Source organism: Marmota flaviventris, chromosome 2 (genome assembly GCF_047511675.1).
Source record: "Marmota flaviventris isolate mMarFla1 chromosome 2, mMarFla1.hap1, whole genome shotgun sequence".
Classification (NCBI taxonomy): Eukaryota; Metazoa; Chordata; class Mammalia; order Rodentia; family Sciuridae; genus Marmota; species Marmota flaviventris.
Window position 1 is genome coordinate 201909667 of NC_092499.1, and position 18728 is coordinate 201928394.

The 18728-nt window shown below is 53.5% G+C and overlaps 1 protein-coding gene across 4 annotated transcripts; it reads left to right on the forward strand.

Moving 5' to 3' along the window:
- Nucleotides 1-6751: 6751 nt before the first annotated feature.
- On the forward strand, nt 6752-17869 carry Lsm14b (LSM family member 14B). Of its 4 annotated transcripts, XM_071609056.1 has the most exons (10): nt 6755-7028; nt 8907-9070; nt 10113-10248; nt 11058-11174; nt 13025-13192; nt 13426-13503; nt 13677-13838; nt 14161-14311; nt 15903-16087; nt 16730-17869. In XM_071609056.1, the coding sequence occupies exons 1-9, from the start codon at nt 6902-6904 to the stop codon at nt 16072-16074; spliced, it is 1275 nt and encodes a 424-aa protein (XP_071465157.1). In that variant the 5' UTR covers nt 6755-6901; the 3' UTR covers nt 16075-16087; nt 16730-17869. The 4 variants fall into 4 exon arrangements, with proteins under 4 accessions (XP_071465158.1, XP_071465157.1, XP_027809919.1 ...); XM_071609057.1 differs by lacking the exon at nt 13426-13503 and having other exon boundaries at nt 6752-7028; XM_027954117.2 differs by lacking the exon at nt 11058-11174 and having other exon boundaries at nt 6762-7028.
- Nucleotides 17870-18728: the final 859 nt, after the last annotated feature.

Here is an 18728-nt window from a genome sequence, read left to right on the forward strand (position 1 = left end):
TGGGGAGGGGGGGGAGGCGAGAGAGGCAGTGACGGCAGGTGCGGCTGGGTGTCTTAGGGAGGTAAAAATGTTCTGAAACTGACTGGGCAATGGCCGCACGACTCTGCAGACACGAAGCCATTGAACAGTGTACTTTAAGTGGGTGAACTGTGATGCATTGGAATCAGATGCCAATTGTTGTTTTTAAAACAGGAAAGGGTGGCACAGGTCTTTGAAGGGGTGCTGTTTACCTATGGGCAAAGGTGCTGGTACTGGGTCCCTCTTCTCAGGCTCCAGAATGGGCCACGTGTGACCTGCCTACCATGTCCCTGCAGCCAGCAGATCACCTTTCCAGGCTTGGGCAGACTCCCATCAGGGCTCGGCGAGACAGGTGTGATGGGCGGGTAAATTCCCGGTCCTGGCAGAGCTCCAGGCTGGAGGCCACCTGGGTTTGAGGTGGCGGAGGGGCTTGGAGAGGTGTGTGCCTGCCCCACGGACAGGGCAGGGTCCTGGGATAAGCCAGGGCTCAGACTGAGCAGGCTGCTGGGGATGTCCCTGAGCCTCTTGAGCATGTAGCACGTAGCAGAATCCAAGTGGCTCCAGTAGGTAGAATGTGACAGAGGCCCGGCTGGATTGGGCAGCCTGACTGCCTCTGGAGGGTGGCTTGGTGGCCACTTGGTGGCCGCTCTCCAGCGGGCCCTCCCTCCCCGAGGCAGCCAGCCCAGCATCACCAGTCAAAGTGACTCAGGTGCTGGGAATGTGTGGCAGAAGGGTGATGGCGCTGGAGGCCCTCAGCTAAGCTGCACTGACCTGAGCTGGACAGTGGCAGCTGAGGGTATCGGCAGACAGTAGGGGAGAGTCCACAGGAGTGCTGGCAGGAGGAGCGGGAAAACTCCAGATGAACCCCACATGATAGCCAGAGTCGCTGGACTTCAAGGGGGCTGAGGCCAGCTGAGGGGTGGCTCTTGGGCTAAAGTCAGCCCCCACCCCAGAGGAGGAGGACAGGAGAGAGTGGGCAGATGTCCTGAGGAGTGTGTCCCTGGACCCCTCAGATGACCCTGAACAGCCCATCATGCTGGCCAGCTCCCTGCTGGAGAGTGTGCAGAGCACTCTCCCAGGAAGCACAGGGTGTCTCTCCAGGAACTGTCATACATCCTCTCCCAGTAACCAGACTTGCCCCAGTGAATGACATGCTGGGTGACAACGGAGGAAAGGGGCTGCCCCCTTCCCCCCGAGTGGCAAGGCTGTCAGCACAGTCTGCCAAACCGGGAGGGGGTGCCTATGGGATCGGATTTGGAGGGTGCTCAGGGGCCCTCTTGGGTGCCATGGTACTCTGTCCCCTGCCTGGTGAATGGACAGGTGCAGCTGAGAGAAACAGAGTCCAGGGCTCAGACTCACAGTCATGAAGTAAGCCCCAAGTGGCAGCAGAGGCCGGGGCACAGACAGAGCACGGAGGAAGTGGGTGGGCGGTAGGGGATGCACTCCAGGTGATGCTTGAGGCCCTCCCTCCTGAGCCTGCCCCAGGCAGCAGGCTGGGGAGCCATGGGGGAGCTGCAGGGGGAGACCCTAAGGCAGGAGAGGTGCTGCCAGACGAGGGTGCAGCTCAGTGGTAGAGCATTTGCCTACCGTGCCAAGGCCCCAGGTTCACACCCACACAACTCACTGACTGCTGGGGAGGAGACTCCGTGGACTGCCCTCGCCTGGGAGAGCTCAGGCCCTGCCTCCCTTTTTGCTGAGGCACCCCATCCACAGTGGCCCCCCCCCTGCCAGGACCAGGCTGGTTCTGCTCAGCTGGGGGGCTCCCCAGTGGCACTGCAGAGGCCTGGGGACAGCTCCAGCCCAACCTGCTTCCTCCACTTGTCACAGGCCTCACCCTCCCAACTAGCACAGTGCCCTGAACCCCCATCTTGCATCTGTCTCCTGGGGAATTCAGCTTGCAGTCTTCTCCTGAGGCCTCTGTGTGGCGACAGGCAGGAAGGTCAGAGAGGGCTTATTTATTCACTCGTCAAATATTTGGGGAGGATGGGTAACATCATGTCTGTGACATGGGTTCCCCAACTTCGTCTGCCTCCCTGTCATGCAGGGATGGTGGCATTGGTGCCCCAGTCCTCGGCTTCCTGTCTCTAAAACCTGCTCCAGAGTGGTGCTTTGGAGATCCTGAGTGTGGACTGCTCACCTTCCACTTGTGAACTCCACCGCCATTTTTCCTTTGAGCATCCAAGGTTTTTGGCCCATGAGCTTATATTTCTATTTGGGAATTAGAATGCCCGGGCTGATGATACCAGGGCAGGGAGGCAACAGGAAGACTGAAGATTTGGAATGGCGAGAACTGAGGATGGTAGGATGAGTGGCTGCTGCTCCTGGGCATCCATGACTGGCTCCGGGGAAGGGCAGGCTCCTTGTGCAGTGACCGCTGGGCAGCTCTTCCCAGGAGGGGGCTGCCTGACTTACCCTGTCACAAAAGAAGCCTCTTCCTATCTTGCAGCTGGAGTCAGGCAAAGTGGACACTTGGCTCTGAGGTGTCTGCTGAGCAGAGACGAGACTCCATCCCCAAGTGGAGGAATATCCCCACTGAGATGTGAACACCCTGTCCTCAGCCACACCGGTGCTGAGAAAAGTAAAGGCTCCACCCCACACAGGGCTGGCAGGAACATGAAGGGGTGCGGCGGCCTGGCACAGCACACAGTGTTAAACAGAATCACCGCCGACCAGCAGCTATTCTCTCCGTTAGGTATCCAGGATCAAGGTAAATATATGTCCACACAAAAGCATGCACAGATGTTCACAGCAGCAATGCTCACAATAGCTAAGAAGTGGGAACGACCCAAGTGTCCCTCAGCTGGTGAACAGGTTAGCCACACCCTAGAATGGTATATCATCCAACCATAAAAAGGAATGAAGCTCTGATACATGCTATAAGACAAGGACCCTTGAAAACACTCCGGCAGGTGCTGGGTGCAGGAAGTCAGTTCCCAAAGGCCATCTATGGTAGGAGTCCACTTACATGAAACGTTCATATAGGCAAATCCATGGAGACAGCCACAATTCGCTCAGTAGAAGAGGAGCGAGGGAGGGACAGGGAGAGACTGCTAATGGCTATGAGGTTTGCAGAGATAATAAAAAGTTTCAGGGGGCTGGGGATGTGGCTCAAGCGGTAGCGTGCTTGCCTGGCATGCGTGCGGCCCGGGTTCGATCCTCAGCACCACATACAAACAAAGATGTTGTGTCCGCCGAAAACTAAAAAATAAATATTAAAATTCTCTCTCTCTCTCTCTCTCTCAAAAAAAAAAAAAAAAGTTTCAGAACTAGTGGTGGTGATGGAGTCACAATTCTGGTATTATGTGAAACATCGCTGGGTTGTATACTTTAAATGAGTGAATATTATAGACTGTCACTCCTCAATAAATGTGTTAAACGAATAGGGAATGAGGTCAGCTTCAGCCCAGCATGGAGAGTCTAGACTCCATGCTGGCCACGGCTCCCTGTTGCTGGTGAGTGCCACTTGAAAGAGTGCTGTGACCCAGCAGAACTCCCAAGGCAAGGGGGCAGCGATTGCCTGCTTAGCCAAACAAGCCCCAAGGAATGTGGTGGAGGAGTCGCCTCCCCATCTGGCCCCAGGCACACGCTGAGACAGTGTGGAGAAGCCCCGGGTTTGGGAACTTCCTCTAGGGCCAGCTGCTTCTCCCCCTGCCCAACTGCACACTGCATCACAGCCAGTGTTTGCCTCTGTGGGTACCCATGTGCACCTTCAGCTCCTGGTGCAAAACAGTCCTTGCCACCCAGAGCCTAATCCAGACTGGTTCTCAGGTTGGTCAAAGTAGAAACAAGATTATGGTATTAACAAGTCAGACCTGCACATAAGTAAAAATAGTGCTTCCAGGTGAGCGCAGGCTTTGGGAGGTCTGACCCATCTCCCTGTTGGCATGACCTTGTTCTTGGGGCAGTGGCTTTGCCCAGCAGAGGCCTTCCAGCCTCTTTCCCTGCCCACTACAAAGCCAGCAAGGAGTCTCAGGCCCAGCCTACCTGTGCTTCCTTCTGCTCCCTGTAGCTATGGTGGGAAGGTTGGTCCAGGTGGGGTGAACATCTGAAGATGCTCCCTCAGCTCCACCCCGTGCCAATTCCTGAATGACACGAGGGTACAGGCGAGGTCCCCCTCCCTGGCACGTTCCTACACTTTAGACCACTGACTCAATTTCTGTTTTACCTGTGGACTATCTATTCACATTTTTCTCCGAATCAGTGTCCGTCCCACTGGTAACAACACTCGTGAGATGAATGGTGTGCTGGTTGCTCTCTTTCAAATGTAGGTTTGAGTCACAGAATGGCTTTTTGTGGCAGTGTGCCCTTATCTGTTGCAAGACACTGGCCTGTGTCATCCCAGCAAGACTGGCAACACAATGGGGGAAGGGACCTGTCTCTATGTCTTCTACTTGTTAACGTTATACAACTTCCCCGGACCCAAGAATTGATTTTGGAATTGGGGACTTCTTCACTCTCCTCTATACACATGGTAGGTGCTAAGGAAGTGGTGGATTGTGGTTGCAGTAGAGATCTCTGAGACTGCCCCTGTGGTGCTCTGCACAGCCTGTCCCCCACATGTTGACCCCTGTCCCTCAAAGCCTTTCACAGTCATTTTTAGGATGACTAGAGTACAACTGTGAGATGCACAGGGCACCTATAATCTCCTTTTGCCAAATGGAGAAACCAAGGCTGGAAATCTGCCTGACCAGAGGTCGTAGAACCCTAGCTCATGTCTGTACATCCCTCAGCTCATGGGTCTGAGGCTTGGTGATGACCAAGTAGGTAGGTGGGTTCTCCAGACCTGCACACATGTGAAGAGCTGGCCTCATGAGGTGCTGATGGAAATAAACCATACCAATGGTCCAGCACGACCATTCCCCTTCATTGGCCTTTCCCAAGCACCCTCCAATCCTGGTGTTGGGCAGGACACATTCCTGGACCATTGCACAGTATGTATTTTTAGCTTCTGCTCTGAGGGCATGTCACTGTGGCCAGTGTCCTCAGGGAACCACCCAGCTGCAAACCTAGTAGTCTGGTGGGCACTCAGAGATCTCAGGGAACAGCACCTCCACACCCCCACCTTGTGTCTTTTTCTAAGACAGAACTAGCTCCTGTTAGTGAAGAATGCACCCCACCCTCAACACAGAGGTTTGTGGCTCAGAAACTGGGAGGCATGGAGTTAAAAATCTGTGACCATGGCAGGGGTACCTCAGCCCCACAGCAGGATAACCAGCCAGGTGGCCGAGGTGCTCACAGACCTACTCCAGCAAGTGCAGCCTTCTGTGACCAAGTGGGTGTGCCACACTGAGGGAGGCCAAGTCCAGACTTCCCAGGACTCTCTTTACCAGGCAGGGCCAAGTCTTAACTGGCTGTCTCAGTTCTCTTGAATACAACTTCCCCGGACCCAAGAATTGATTCTGGAATACACAGCTAAATCATAGCATTTAAGACTGGAACACTTTTCTACCTTCTCTTGTGCTTTCTCTGTTCTCCTTTCACCAGTCTTGACGCAGTGGGTTTCACAAAAGGCAGGAAATGGTGTGGGGTTTCAGGTGGGTGATACCAGACCAAAAGCCCACCAAGCACAAGCACTCTCAGGCCTACTTGCAACTTACTTACACATTGGGCCTGTCTCCTCCTCACATAACTAGGTAGTCACCACTCCTACCTGGTATGCTGTAAATTGTTCTCAACTTAGCAAAAGATACATTTTATGTCTGACCAAGCCCACAGGCAATGAGAATGCAATGCTTTGCGAAATAGTACTTACTTTCATTATGCAGTATGCTCTATTTTTCTCTCATTCTATTTCATTTTTATTAAACGCTGGTCACTACCCACTAATTTTTTTCCCCAGACTCAATATTGGACCCTAATCTCATGATATTCACAGTAAAGACAAAAGACCAAGTACGCATGCGGTGCACACACGTGTACAATCACTAATCAGGCTAAGGGCGATGCGAGGAGAGGACAGAGGATGGGGAGGCTGTCTACTTCATAGTTGGGGGGCTCAGCACCGGCTCTGGGCAGAAGGCCCAGGCCGCGGGGCCCCGGAGGCGGGGTGTGTGTGGGGGGCGCGAGTCAGGGTTTATTTTAAGGGCCAGACCGCAGGTTCGGCAGGAGGGGCGGCCTCCCGTGGCGCGCACCGCGAGTTCGATTTAAGGGCGAACGGACCCAAGGGCCGCCAGGCCCGGCTGCGCCTTCCTCCCCTCTCGCCGCCGTCGGAATGAGGGTCGGGGCTCACGCAACCCAGCGCAAGGGCGCCTGCGAGCCTAGATTCTGCAGGAAGGGAAGCCGAGGCCGGGGAACTAAGCCCGGCCGCCCGCCCAGCCCGTGCCCCGGGGCGGGCCCTGGAGAAGCCAAGCTCCGCCCGCCGCACGAGCCGGACGGTCCCCGGTCCGCAGCAAACAGCTGCCGGCCGTCCTCGACGCGCACGCGCATACTACCCAGCCCGCTGTGTACTGTGGCCCCAGTTGCGCGCGGGGTCAGCCGGGAGCCGGCTGCCGGGGGCGTGGGCTGCAGGAGAGGCCCGCCCCCGGCCGGCGGCACCCTGCTGCGCAGGCGCGGCGCGCGAGCCCGCCCCCACCGTGGCCGGCGGCGCGGCCATATTTAAAGGGCGGCGGGCGCGGCGAACCAATGGGCGGCCAGCGTGCGGGGGCGGCGCGTAGCGGCGCGGGGCCCCGGATGTGGCTGCGGCGTCGCTCCTCCCCCGCTTGCCTCAGAGCCTGGAGGCGCGCCCCGCTCCGCTAGCTCGCTCCCTCGCGGCCCGCAAGCCCCTTGGGCGCAGCGGGAGGCGCCCCGGCGGCGCGGAGCAGCGCAGGAGCGGGCGGCGCGGCGACCGCGCGGGGCGGAGCGGGCGGGGCCCAGCACTCGTCCCCCGCGCCCGGCGGCCGCCGCCATGAGCGGCTCCTCGGGCACCCCGTATCTGGGCAGCAAGATCAGCCTCATTTCCAAGGCGCAGATCCGCTACGAGGGCATTCTCTACACCATCGACACCGACAACTCCACCGTGGCGCTCGCCAAAGGTAGCGGCCCGCCCCGCGCGCCCAACCGCCGCCAACAGCCCCGGGCCGGCCCCGCGCCCAGGCCCCGGCCCCCACCGCGGGACGCTCCCCGCGCCGGGACCCCGGGCGCCCGGCTCCCCGCCCCCACTCTGGAACGCCGCCCCCACCCGGTCTCCACTCCGGGACGCTCCCCGAGCCCCGCCCCCACTATGGGACCACCCCCCCCCAGCCCGGGTTCCACCCCGGGTCGCTCCTCGCGCCCGGACCCCCGGCTCCACCCGGGACGCTTCCCGGGCCCCGCCCCCACCCTGGGGCGTCCCCCATTCCCCGGCCCGGAGCCCGGTCTCCACTCCGGGATGGCCCCCGCGCTCACCGGGGACGCCCCTTCCTCCCGGGACGCTCCCGAGGCCCTCCCCCACCCTGAACGCCCCGCGCCCGGAACCCCGTCTCCGCCCTGGGACGCCCCTCCAGGCCTCGCCAGGTTCCCGCCCCCGCACAATGGTTTTCGTGGCGCCGTCCTCTCCATGCAGCCCGTCCTGCAGGTGTTGCGGGATGGGCGGCTCCGATAGCTGTGGTTCTTCTTCACCTGTGTGGGGGGACTGTACCAGCAGGGACCAGGTGCCGAGTCTCCCAGGCCTCCCCAGAAGGCAGGGTGGGGGCGGGGTGAAAAGATGCGAACCCGCGCGTTCTCCAGGAACGCTTTATCCAGCTGGGCCCACCGGGTCCTGTGGAGCATCCGTTGGCATAGGGTGCCTGAACCGACTGATTTTACTGTGGGCCCAGTTGAGCTGTCCTTTTGTGACAGCTGTCTGTAGGTGCTGGCTGACTTGAGGGTGCTTGTTGTGACTAGAGAGGTCCAGAACCCACATGCCAGTGCTGGCAACGCGGGCCCCAGAGCCTTTGTCTTCATCCTCTAGAGGACTGGAGCGGGTTCCCCTGCCTCCTGGAGGAAAGCCAGCACGGCCAGCTCTGCAGCAGCCCGCGGTGTGCTGTGCCTGGTGTTAGGCCCTCGGGTCCTGGTGCCAAGTGCTGAGACCTGTCTGAAGCTGGCCTGGGTCAGAGGGAGCCCCATGACTCAGGGTGCAATTGTCCCAAATCCTAGACATGTCTCTTTTTGAACCCTGATGTTCAAACTTGGGCACACAGGGTAACACTGCAGGAAACAGCACGGTGTTCCAAGTCTTTTTGTTCGTTTGAGCTCTTGGTATGGTACTTATTTTGACACAAGATCCCAGTTATAGAAACTGAGGTAAGAGTAGGCCCTCCAGTAGAAGTTGCCCTCCCTATTAGATAGAGCCTGCTGCCAAGCCCAGTCTGGCCCTGGAGTCATACAGAGTAGAAGTGTGATAGGGTTCTTGGACCCTGTTGGGGATTCATGAAGCTATTGTTAGGGATCCCAGTTCTAGGTCTTTTTTCTCCTCGTTTTTATGATGTTCCCTTAGACTGGATGTATGCAGACGGGTGAGGGTGACACTCTCCTAGGTCCTCACCTTAGAAAACTGCCTTTGCAGCTGCAGAGTGTGGTGAGACCTTGAGCAAAAAACAGCTGATGGTTTCATCTGCAAAGGCAGATGTGAACCAGGGAGGTTTTGCAAAGCAGAGAGTTCTGTGTATGGATGTGTTTACACTGGAGCATATGAATCTTTGTGAGACTTTGTTTTGAAATTCTTTTTGTCAGTTACGAACAATTGTCTTTTTGGACTTTCATTGATGGGTCCCTCTTAAAAGGGATTAAGTAGCTGTTGAATTACAAATTTGGGTATTGTGTTGGGGATGGTGCTCAGGGCAGAGGCCCTTGTCTTCTGGCAGGCCCAGGAACTATATAGAGCTGTAGTGACAGAGGATTGATGAAATGGACTTGGCAAAGGGTGACAACCCTTCCTTTTTTTCATCCTTAAGTGAGATCCTTTGGTACCGAAGATCGTCCTACAGATAGGCCTGCTCCCCCAAGAGAGGAAATTTACGAGTACATCATTTTCCGGGGAAGTGACATCAAAGATATCACTGTGTGTGAACCTCCGAAAGCTCAGCACACTCTCCCTCAGGACCCTGCCATCGTTCAGGTACGTGTGTCACTGTATTTCCACATGATACCATTTCTAAAGGAGCTGGCTTCTCCTGGAATTTAGTATATGTTTGACTGAAGTGCTCAAATTGAGGAATGACTCTTTAGGAAAAAGTAGTCTCATTTTCATCTAGTGCTTGATGTTCCTATGAAAAGCATTAATTCACGCAGCATATAGTAGGTAGTGTGTTCTGTGTGGCATGACCCCTTGGGAAGGAGGCCTGTGACTCTGTGTGTGTATGTGATGTGAAGGGGTGCTACTTCTGGGGTTTGCCTGGACATAGTGTAATCAAGCCCTGAGTGGCATGGGATGCTTGTTGGGAAAACAGTGGAACCCCAAATTTGTAAGTCTTAAGCCACATTCCAGCCTTTTAGGTTGTGGCTCAGGATTACCAGGGGGCCCAGATTAATATTTACTTGTAAGTTTAAACATTTGTTGGCTCCTTTGGGATTCAGGTTGCACTGGGTTCTGAGTCGAGGGTGCACCTGGAAGGTAGGAGAAGGCAGGGTGGGCTTTGGAGGAGCTCTTCAGGCCAGGCTTCTGAAGTTTGGAGGGAGGGTCCTCACGGACTTGGAAAGAAGAATGTATGTTTGAGCCAGGCCCAAGGGGCAAAGAGGAAATAGCCAGGTGAAGGGCATGGGAAAAGGTCAGTCCTCAGACTACCACCCGTCCTCTCTGAGGCTTGGGGTTCAGAGCAAAGACAGATGTTGGGAAATGGAAGCACCTCTGCAGGGCTATGTCTGGAATTGAGGGTGGTACTTTCTCTTGTTAGAGAGGCTAGATTCCACCAGTGACAGAGGGGAGTTGTCGGAGGGTTTTAATTAAGTTAGGAGAAATTCATGATAGTGTTACGTGGACAGGTGCAACTGGTTGGAAAAAGGCAGCTTTGACCATACTAAAAACTCCCTCAGGACCACTCAGCATGTCAGCAGTACAGGTGACAGAACTGGCGCTTCCCTTCTGAGCAGGTGCTCTGAGCAGACTTGCAGGGTATCAGGATGGCCTTGCACCTCTCTTACCGGTGTGTCTCATTGTTCAGTCTTCTCTGGGCTCTGCCTCCGCCTCGCCCTTCCAGCCGCATGTGCCTTACAGCCCCTTCAGAGGGATGCCGCCCTACGGCCAGCTGGCAGCCAGCTCCCTGCTCAGCCAGCAGTATGCTGCGTCCTTAGGTCTAGGTAAGTAACAGTTTCTGTCTCCTGAACTACCCTGCTTATGACCACCAGGAAGTACAGTGACAGGTCTAAGGGTGGGGCGTGTCCTCTTGTCATGTTCAGCTCCTAGACTACTTATTGTAGCACATGCTGGGTGGGTCTCCCCTGTTCAACTTCTGCTCTCCAGTATCTGGTAGCTGTCCAGCTGAGTGAGAGTGGGCATTGTGGGTCTTGGACTCAATGGACCAGGTCAGAATTGATCTGGAACATCAGCCTGGGTCTGCGTGGAAGTCCTGGTACACCTGCCTGGAAGGAGGAGTGCTGACATGTGTACTTATGTAGGACTTCTAGATGTTTGCACATCTGTGAGCCTGTAAATATAATATCCTATTTTCCTGTTAAATCTTTTTGTTATTCTACCATAAGGGTCCTGCTCAAAATGGTTTTAACCAAGGTTGACTAGTCCCAGAGTAAAGAGTCTGTTTTCCATGTTGAGAGTGAGCGTGGTCTTGTCCTTGTCCTTGGCCTGGCTCTAGCTCTGCAGCTGTGTTCAGAACATGGCACTGGCAGTCTTTGCTTGGACCCCAGTGTGAGGCAGGGAGCATTAATTAGACCCAGATCAATTCTGTGGGTTACTTGTTTGTCTTGATTGCTGTTCCTCATGTGACAGGTGATTTCTCAGCCCAGCTTACTGTTTCTAAAATGTGTGTGTATGAGCAAAGTGTCCTATGAGAGTCTGCTTGCTCTTCCCAAGTTTGCTAGACACAAGATAAGTATGTCCTGACTTATTTGTGTGCTTTCTCTTTGCTCTTTTCTCCTTTCTCTTCCTTTAGAGAAGTTGGTAAGCCCTCCAGCCTCAGCCGCTGCTTCCAGCCCTAGTTCTTCTCCATCTCCACAGCCTGTTTCAGAGCTTGACATGTCCTCAGAGCCACCTCAGCTCACTTCCAAGGGTAACAGCAGTTTGGAGAACTAACTGCATGCTGTCTTGCAGACCATTCTGAGTCCCAAGGGGGTAAAATGAGAGCCAGAATGACAGGAGCCGTAGATCGTTTGCTAGGCCTAGGGAGCAGTGATACTGCTTCTGTTTTGTTCAGCCCAAAATGTGGTTCATAACTACCAGTTTTATAGCTTTTTTTTTTTTTTTCTTTTGGTGCTGGGAATTGAACCAGAGGCACACCACTGAGCCATCTCCACAGCCCTTTTTATTTTTTATTTTTAGATAGGGAGCCCTTGGTTCACACTGCCTGGGTCTAGAGTTTGTTTTGACCTGCCCCAACCATCATGCTTGGGAAACTTCCTTTGAATACAAAGCTGTTTCCTTGGGGGTTTGCTGGGACCTAATTATGTTCTAGACTGCTGCAGCGGAGTTCCCCAGCCACTCCACAAACACAAGTCATCCTTTAGCGTGTTCAGGATGGGAGCTCAGTGATGATCAGCTCTATGGCCAGCTGCTGGGTATTGTCCTGAAGGCCACCTTGTCAATCTAGTGTCCACCTGTCTGCTAAGACAGCAATGCCTATGGCATTTTTAGAGTTTCCTGATGTTCTCAACTTACCTCAAGTTCTGAACTTCACTTTCACTGTTTTCTTACACATCTGTTTTACCTATGCTTCATGTGCATTGCCACAGGCTCAAGCCTTTACCATCATCCATACTTGGTCCAAGAAACTGTCTATGCTCTTGTTTGGCCACACAAGCACTGTCAGTCTGTTAGATATGTTTCTTTTAAGTTCTGCGTATGTCTGAGAGCAGTATATTTTTTCCACTTAAACACTTTGTACTCTGATTTTTCTCAGGAATATTTACATAAAACTACCCAAAGGGCAGATAGATTGTTTTAACTGGTTCAATTTTCTAAAAGGCAAATATATATGCCCAAAGTTCTTGCCCTATCCATTCCCGTGTGATAAGCCAGTGAAAGTGGTCCAGATTAATTCTTGTCAGAGAGGACCTTTCCGATGCCTGCCCTGTGAGGGCTACTCTTGATTTGGCTACAAGAACTTTTCTACACTGATTTCCATAACATCGGTCCAGTATACAAAGTTAGGGTATATCCCTTCTTCATCTGTGTTGGGCTGCCCCCCTGACAGTGGTTACCCTGTGGTTAGGACTTATTTTTCTGTCTCATCTTTGACCACTTCCACTCAGTCCCCAGGTGCTCTCTTTAACACTTCCCACAGATCTGGAACCTGGGAGAGGAGTGGGAAGAGGCAGTCTGGGCAGGTGGCCTTTTGCACACCCTCTACCAGGTTCAGATGACATCCCCTGCATCAGGACCACCACTGAGGCTTGGTTTTGAGATGTATCTCAGGCAGTACTCTAAGAATAGCCCTTACTGAGGTCACCAGGGAGCCCTTCTTGTTTTATGAGGAGCCTATACTCTTGTGAAGCTGCAGTCTGACAACTGTGGTCAGTTCTTCCCTCTTCATCCTATTTTTTTATTACCTTGTAAGCAAAAATGATAGTGTTCTAGAATTTAACTTTGAAGTTTGACCACTGCACTTGCTAGAAGACCCCAGGCTGGGCTGGTTCTACTCTGGTGTGGACTGGAAAGAAACAGATTGTTGAATCCTGAAATTCATCATCTCAGGGCTATTTGAGCCCCTTTGGGGTTAGAGCTTGTGTGGTTCTAGAAAGCTGTTCTTTAGGGAGCGGCCCAGTCTGGGGAAGCTTGGCCTGGGCTTGGACCCCTCTCTGGGCACTTGCCCTCTCCTGCCTGATTGTCAGCCAGAAAAGAAGTGACTGGAGGTGTAAGGCTTTTCTTCTCTGTTTGTAAACCCTCTTCCCCTCCTCAATTCAGGAGCTGGCTTTCCTTCTGCCCCTGTTGGCAAGAGCCCCATGGTGGAACAGGCTGTCCAGACTGGCTCTGTCGATAACCTGAATGCCAAGAAGCTGTTACCTGGCAAGGGCACCACAGGGACGCAACTCAACGGTCGCCAGGCCCAGCCAAGCAGCAAGACCACTGGCGGTACTTGAGTTCTTCCTCCCCTGCAGTTTGCTGTGTTCACAGTGGCACACTACTTTCTTGGTTATTTTTTAAAGCATTAAACTTCTCTCCTATTCTAAGCCCCACATGCTTTTGGACAAGCCCATATGGCAGACTTCCTTCCATGGGGCCCCAGGCAGTGGTGGTGCCCTGCTTTGGTGGCTGGGTTCTGGCTTCTGCAGGAGCTTTGCCTTACTCTTCCCTTTGCGCCTCAGATGTAGTCCCACCGGCAGCTGTGCACACTCAAGGGCAGGTGAATGACGAGAACCGAAGACCTCAAAGGAGGCGGTCAGGTAACACCTGTGGCCACCCAAGTTTGGGAGCCATGAGCAACAGGCCACGTTTTGCTTGTCCTCGTGGATGCTGCCCCTCTTGTCTGCTTGTGCTTGGAAGCTGCGTTTGAAGTCCTGCTGGAAACATTGGGTTGGTGGTTTACTTCAGCCATTGCTGTCCTTCTTCCTTGTAGGCAACCGGCGAACAAGAAATCGCTCTAGGGGGCAAAACCGTCCAAGTAATGTCAAAGAGAACACGATCAAGTTTGAAGGTGACTTCGATTTTGAGAGTGCAAATGCTCAGTTCAACCGAGAGGAGCTTGACAAAGAATTCAAGAAGAAGCTGAATTTTAAAGGTCTGATTTGCATAAAAGTTACTACTCCCTGGACATATCCCTAGAGTGTGCTATGAAAAGATGACTGAGGTGATCTGGGAAGCCAGCTGGGGTGCTGACCAGTCTGGAAACTGGAATTAACAAAGAATTAATGAGATAAGGAAGTGTTTGGGGGTGGGAGGGGGAGACAGTTGTTCTGACTGTTGGTAGAAAGAGGTCTCTGCTTAGCATGACACGGACACATGGTGTGGGCTGCTGAATGGACCCCTGGAGAGAGACCTCCTTGGAGAGGGGGTTGTGGTGTTTGCTTCTGCACCTTTGTGTGCTCTACTTCTCTTTTTAGAGGACAAAGCTGAGAAGGGGGAAGAGAAGGACCCAGCCGTGGTGACTCAGAGTGATGAAACTCCTGCTGAAGAAGACCTCCTGGGGCCCAACTGCTACTACGATAAATCCAAGTCATTCTTCGACAACATCTCCTCTGAACTCAAGACCAGGTGAGGCCTCCGTGGACTGGTAGAGAAGGTCGTCACTGCGTGCATGTCTCAGAAGCACAGACTTGGCAGTCTCCACCTGAAGACCTAACCTACAGCCTTGAATTCAGGGCACATGCCCTAGGAGCTTGCATTTCTGTGTAATAGATGCTAGAGTCCCCAGTTGTCTCTCTCAGCCATCCAGGATGTGGTGCAGGAAATTCTGGCAATCATCCAGCCACAGGGGAACTCACTGAGGTCAGGCCCCTGGTCACTAGGTTTCCTGTCTACATTCAGTGCTCTTGCTGGGCTGCTTGCTGGTCTCAGTGGCCTGGCTAGTGTTCTGACTGTGATGTTCTTTCCCTTGGTGTTGGCCACCAGTGACCATGTTTCACGTGTGTGATCGTCTTTAGTGCCTTGGGTGAATGTTCTGGACTATGTGGGCAATCTGTAGAGTAGGCATGGTGTGGAAACCCAGATCCATGTGTCCTACAGGTTGAGCGCCAGGAATGTTCCTAGGCATTCAAGAGTGGCAGCAGGCAAAATTGAGTGGCATTGGCACATGCTCACACTCCACTGGGGGAGCATGCAAGTGGAGATGCACAAAACATGAACAGAGGACACGTAGGAGCCCAGCAGTGGAGGGTGGGCAGGGCTGGGTCGGAGGGTAGCCACAGGGGTGAGTGAAGGTCTATGTGTCTCTGTGGGGCTGGGTTGGAGGGTGTTGTAGGAGTTCAAGTAGGGTGTTACAGGTCACAGTAATGATGTTGGCTTTGTTATGATCCTGTGGGCAACCTTCCAGGAGTGACATGCGACAATATAGCATGTTGATGAGAGTGGCCCAGAGTGGGCCACTATGAGGCTGGGTGGACAAGGTGGCTGGCTCAGCAGGAGTGCAGGTTCTTGGAATACTGGGCTGTATGTGGTGGGAAGGCTGGACACAGTGTGTTTTGAGGATGGCACTTACAGGGTGTGGGGAGTCCAGAATGAGTCCCACATGTCTTGGCCTGGGTACACAAAGAACAGTGTCATTTTCAACCAAGAAGCCTGTGGATGCAGCAGGCTTCTAGACTGAAGGACAGGAACTGGCTGGCTGTCTGCCAACATTTTGGCTGCACTGGGCACACGGTTGTACATGGGAGTTGTGCCCCCAAATGTTTGGGCAGCATGGTGTGTGAGAGCTGTGATGCCATCTGCTATCACCCCCAGAAGCACATGTACCATTCTTGCTCCATCCAGCCCTGCCCCTCTCCACCCATATCCTTCTAGTAGAAACCTGAGTCTGGAGGAGTCTGTATCCTGTTCTGGTCTGAGGTCTGCATGGGGCCTGGGCGCCCAAGCTTCTCTCCCTGCCCAGCAATCAGTGGAGAGAAGGCTTCCTTTGTCACCCACTGGTGGCAACCTGCTTAGCCTTGTTGATGAAAGGTAGGTCTTGAGCAGTCCAGTGCTCAGGAAGATGGCTGCAGTGGTCTTCATCTCTAGGCCTAACCTGTTCCCTCCACCTCTGTAATGGCTCCAACAACGGTTTGTGGTTCTTCCCTGGGCTATTACGAGGATGGAGCTTGAGTCGTTAACTGCTGTCATCAGGATTCCACACACTTTATCTCTGGTCCAGTTCCAGGCGTACAACATGGGCTGAAGAGAGGAAGCTCAACACGGAGACCTTTGGCGTGTCAGGGAGGTTCCTCCGCGGTCGTAGTTCCCGTGGTGGGTTCCGTGGAGGAAGGGGCAACGGGACAACCCGGCGCAACCCGACTTCCCACAGAGCTGGGACTGGCAGGGTGTGAAGATGCAGCCTGAGTGAGTGTGGGAACCTTCTGGATCCTTGGGTGGGAGGCTCTGGGACGGGTGTACCTAGCCAGAGCAGAGGTGCTAGAGGGTAGGTGGGCTTTCTATCTTCACACAAGAAGAGCATCCTGAAGGTGTCAGGCCCAACTGACGGCCTCAGCCCTCAGGGTCACCCAGGGTCTCCTAGAAACAGCGAGAGTCAGGTAGGACCCAGGTTGCTGCCCACTTCATCCAGCTGAGATCATGGGTGTGGGAGGGCAAGGACCATGGTGGAGTCTAGTGAGGGCTCTGTGCTTGCTGCTGGGCTCCGGCATAGTGGCCTAGTCCAGCCTAGCCCTGCATGGAGTCAGAGCCTGTTAGCGAGGCCCCAGGGATCGTGTGCACTCCTGGGTCTGGGTAGTGTCCCTGTATGGTGACTGGTACTGACCCACCCCAACCAGGTGGCATTTGGAGGAACCAGGGCTTCCTGCCACTCACTGTCTCCCGTTCCTCAGTGTGCTACTTGGAGGGGGCCCTGATAGGAGAGTGGGCGGTCCAAGGGAGGGAAGAGGGGTTGAGTGGCCCTTGTTACTGGTCAGGCAGCAGTCCCTGCTGATACTGAGCAGCCATGTAACAGTTGGTGTGGATGTGCTCATTTTCTGACCTCTTTTGCAGGCTCCTGCTGAAGAGCACAGAAGTGACGCTGTGTACATAAGGATACCACAGAAATGCTCTGCACTTAACAGGGAAGGAGTGGGTCCCATTTACTGAGTTGGAAAATTCCCATACTGCTACTTATGTTTTGGACTTAACTGAACTTAGACGTGGTCTGAGTTAAAACCACTTGTTTTTTGGGAAGTATTCATGGGTAACCTCTTTGAGGTATCTTGACCTACGTTTCCTTTTTGGTTGCGCATAGCCTAATTCTAAGGTTTTGGCATTTTCTATAGCGAAGGTTTGATCCTCACTTTGTGACTTTTCTTTTTTTATGACAGCTTTGACTTTTAAAGTGGAACCAAATCTCATTTGGCACATGTGGCCAAGTGCATTTCTGTAACCCATCTAGCCCCTGGTGCTGCTGGCCTGGCACCCCACCCCCCCACCGTCATTGGTAGGGTCTCAGGAGCCTGGCAGGGCCAGCACAGGGTGGGCCGGACATATGCGTGGGTGGGGCAAAGGCAGGGAAAGGGATATCCCATGAATCATGTTGTGTAACAAACCGAGTGATGTTGTTAGGGTTGGGGGCTGGCAGAGGGTGGTGGACTTGGTGGTACTGGGAAGGGACCCTGAACGTTACCTATGCAGAGCCTGGCTTCCACGGGCACTGAGGCTAAGGGTTGAAACCCTGAACCACCCCATACAATGTTCCCCTGGCTCTCCTGTCCTGTCCTTACCAGCCTCTGACCCAGGTCAGTGTTGGACTCTTGTCCTCATCCACTTGGAAATGAGCCAGTCTTTTTTTGCAAGGTCAGTTGACCTTTTTTCCTCTGGATTGTAAATAGTTCTTGTGTGTTTGTTTTAAAGGTGGGTGGAGGGAGGGTGGGGAATATAAATTTGTTGCATGAGTAAGATGGGTCAGACCTCCAGTGTAAGCATGCATCCTTCTGATTGACAGGGCATTTTGTTGAAAATAAGCACCTTGGTAACTAAACCCCTTTAAATAGCTATGAAGGCTTTAGTTCTGTATTAAGTCATTGTAAATGCTTGGGTTTATTTTTGTAGGACTTCATGGCTGAGAAGTAGAACATAGCATTGCCACTGCTTTGTTGGGGAAATGTAAATTGTAATTATAAATAAATATGCAAACCCTTAAAACTTTTTTTCTGTGCTGCCTAACAACGTCTGCAGCATATCCAGGGCCCACCTACCCAGAGGCAGGTGCTATTCAGCCCTAGAGTACACTTGGGGTGGTAGGATTTGGGGGAATTGGTTCCATATAGAGCCTGAGGAAGGAGAGACCCTACTGAAGTGCAGTGAGATAGGCCTGGATCCTCTTGTTGGCGGCCTTTCTGGGATGAGTGGCCCTGCTGTCTAGAATCTGCATACACACTAGTTTAGGCTAAAAGCAGTCTATTTACTTCAGTATGAGTTTCCAGGTGACTTTAAAAGCAGTGCTCAGAGGACCAGAAGGGACAGCTGAATTTGGCTTCCCCTTATGGTACCTGCCTATCCTCCACTTAGGCTCTAGAGCAGGAACTGGCAGCAGGCAGCCTTCTGTTTTGGTGGTGGCAGTGGAGGGAAGTAACCCAATGACCAGTTCTTTTCAGTGTGTATGGTAGATGCCAGGGGCCACAGCCCTCATTCTGACCTGTGCAGCTCAGCAGCTGGACTGTGCTGCTGGTGGATGTAAAGGCTGCTTACCACCTGAAGTAGCCTTGCTGTTAATCCAGTTGACCAGTCATTTTGACAATTACACATTTTTATGCTGAGCTTAAAAGTGACCTCCTGAGTCTGTGTTTTAGAGGATAGCATATACTGCAAGCCAGAGAGGGCAGCTGGGGGCTGAGGGAGGCAGCAGCACGCGCCTGGAGCAGCCCAGGACCCGCCCAGGACCCAAAGGCCAAGAGGGGTTCTTTCTGGCTAAAATGTGAGAGAGGGGAACAGCTAGGTAGAAAACGGGGGACAAACAAATCCATTAAAAGCTGAAAGAAAAAACTAATTTTGAATATAGCAA

Excerpts from the sequence above, each read along its gene's own strand:
- Lsm14b (XM_071609056.1), top strand. The coding sequence starts at position 6,902 with ATGAGCGGCTCCTCGGGCACCCCGTATCTGGGCAGCAAGATCAGCCTC. Across the intron at positions 9,071-10,112 it reads AGGACCCTGCCATCGTTCAG|TCTTCTCTGGGCTCTGCCTC; the intron begins GTACGTGTGTCA and ends CTCATTGTTCAG. Across the intron at positions 13,839-14,160 it reads GAAGAAGCTGAATTTTAAAG|AGGACAAAGCTGAGAAGGGG; the intron begins GTCTGATTTGCA and ends TTCTCTTTTTAG.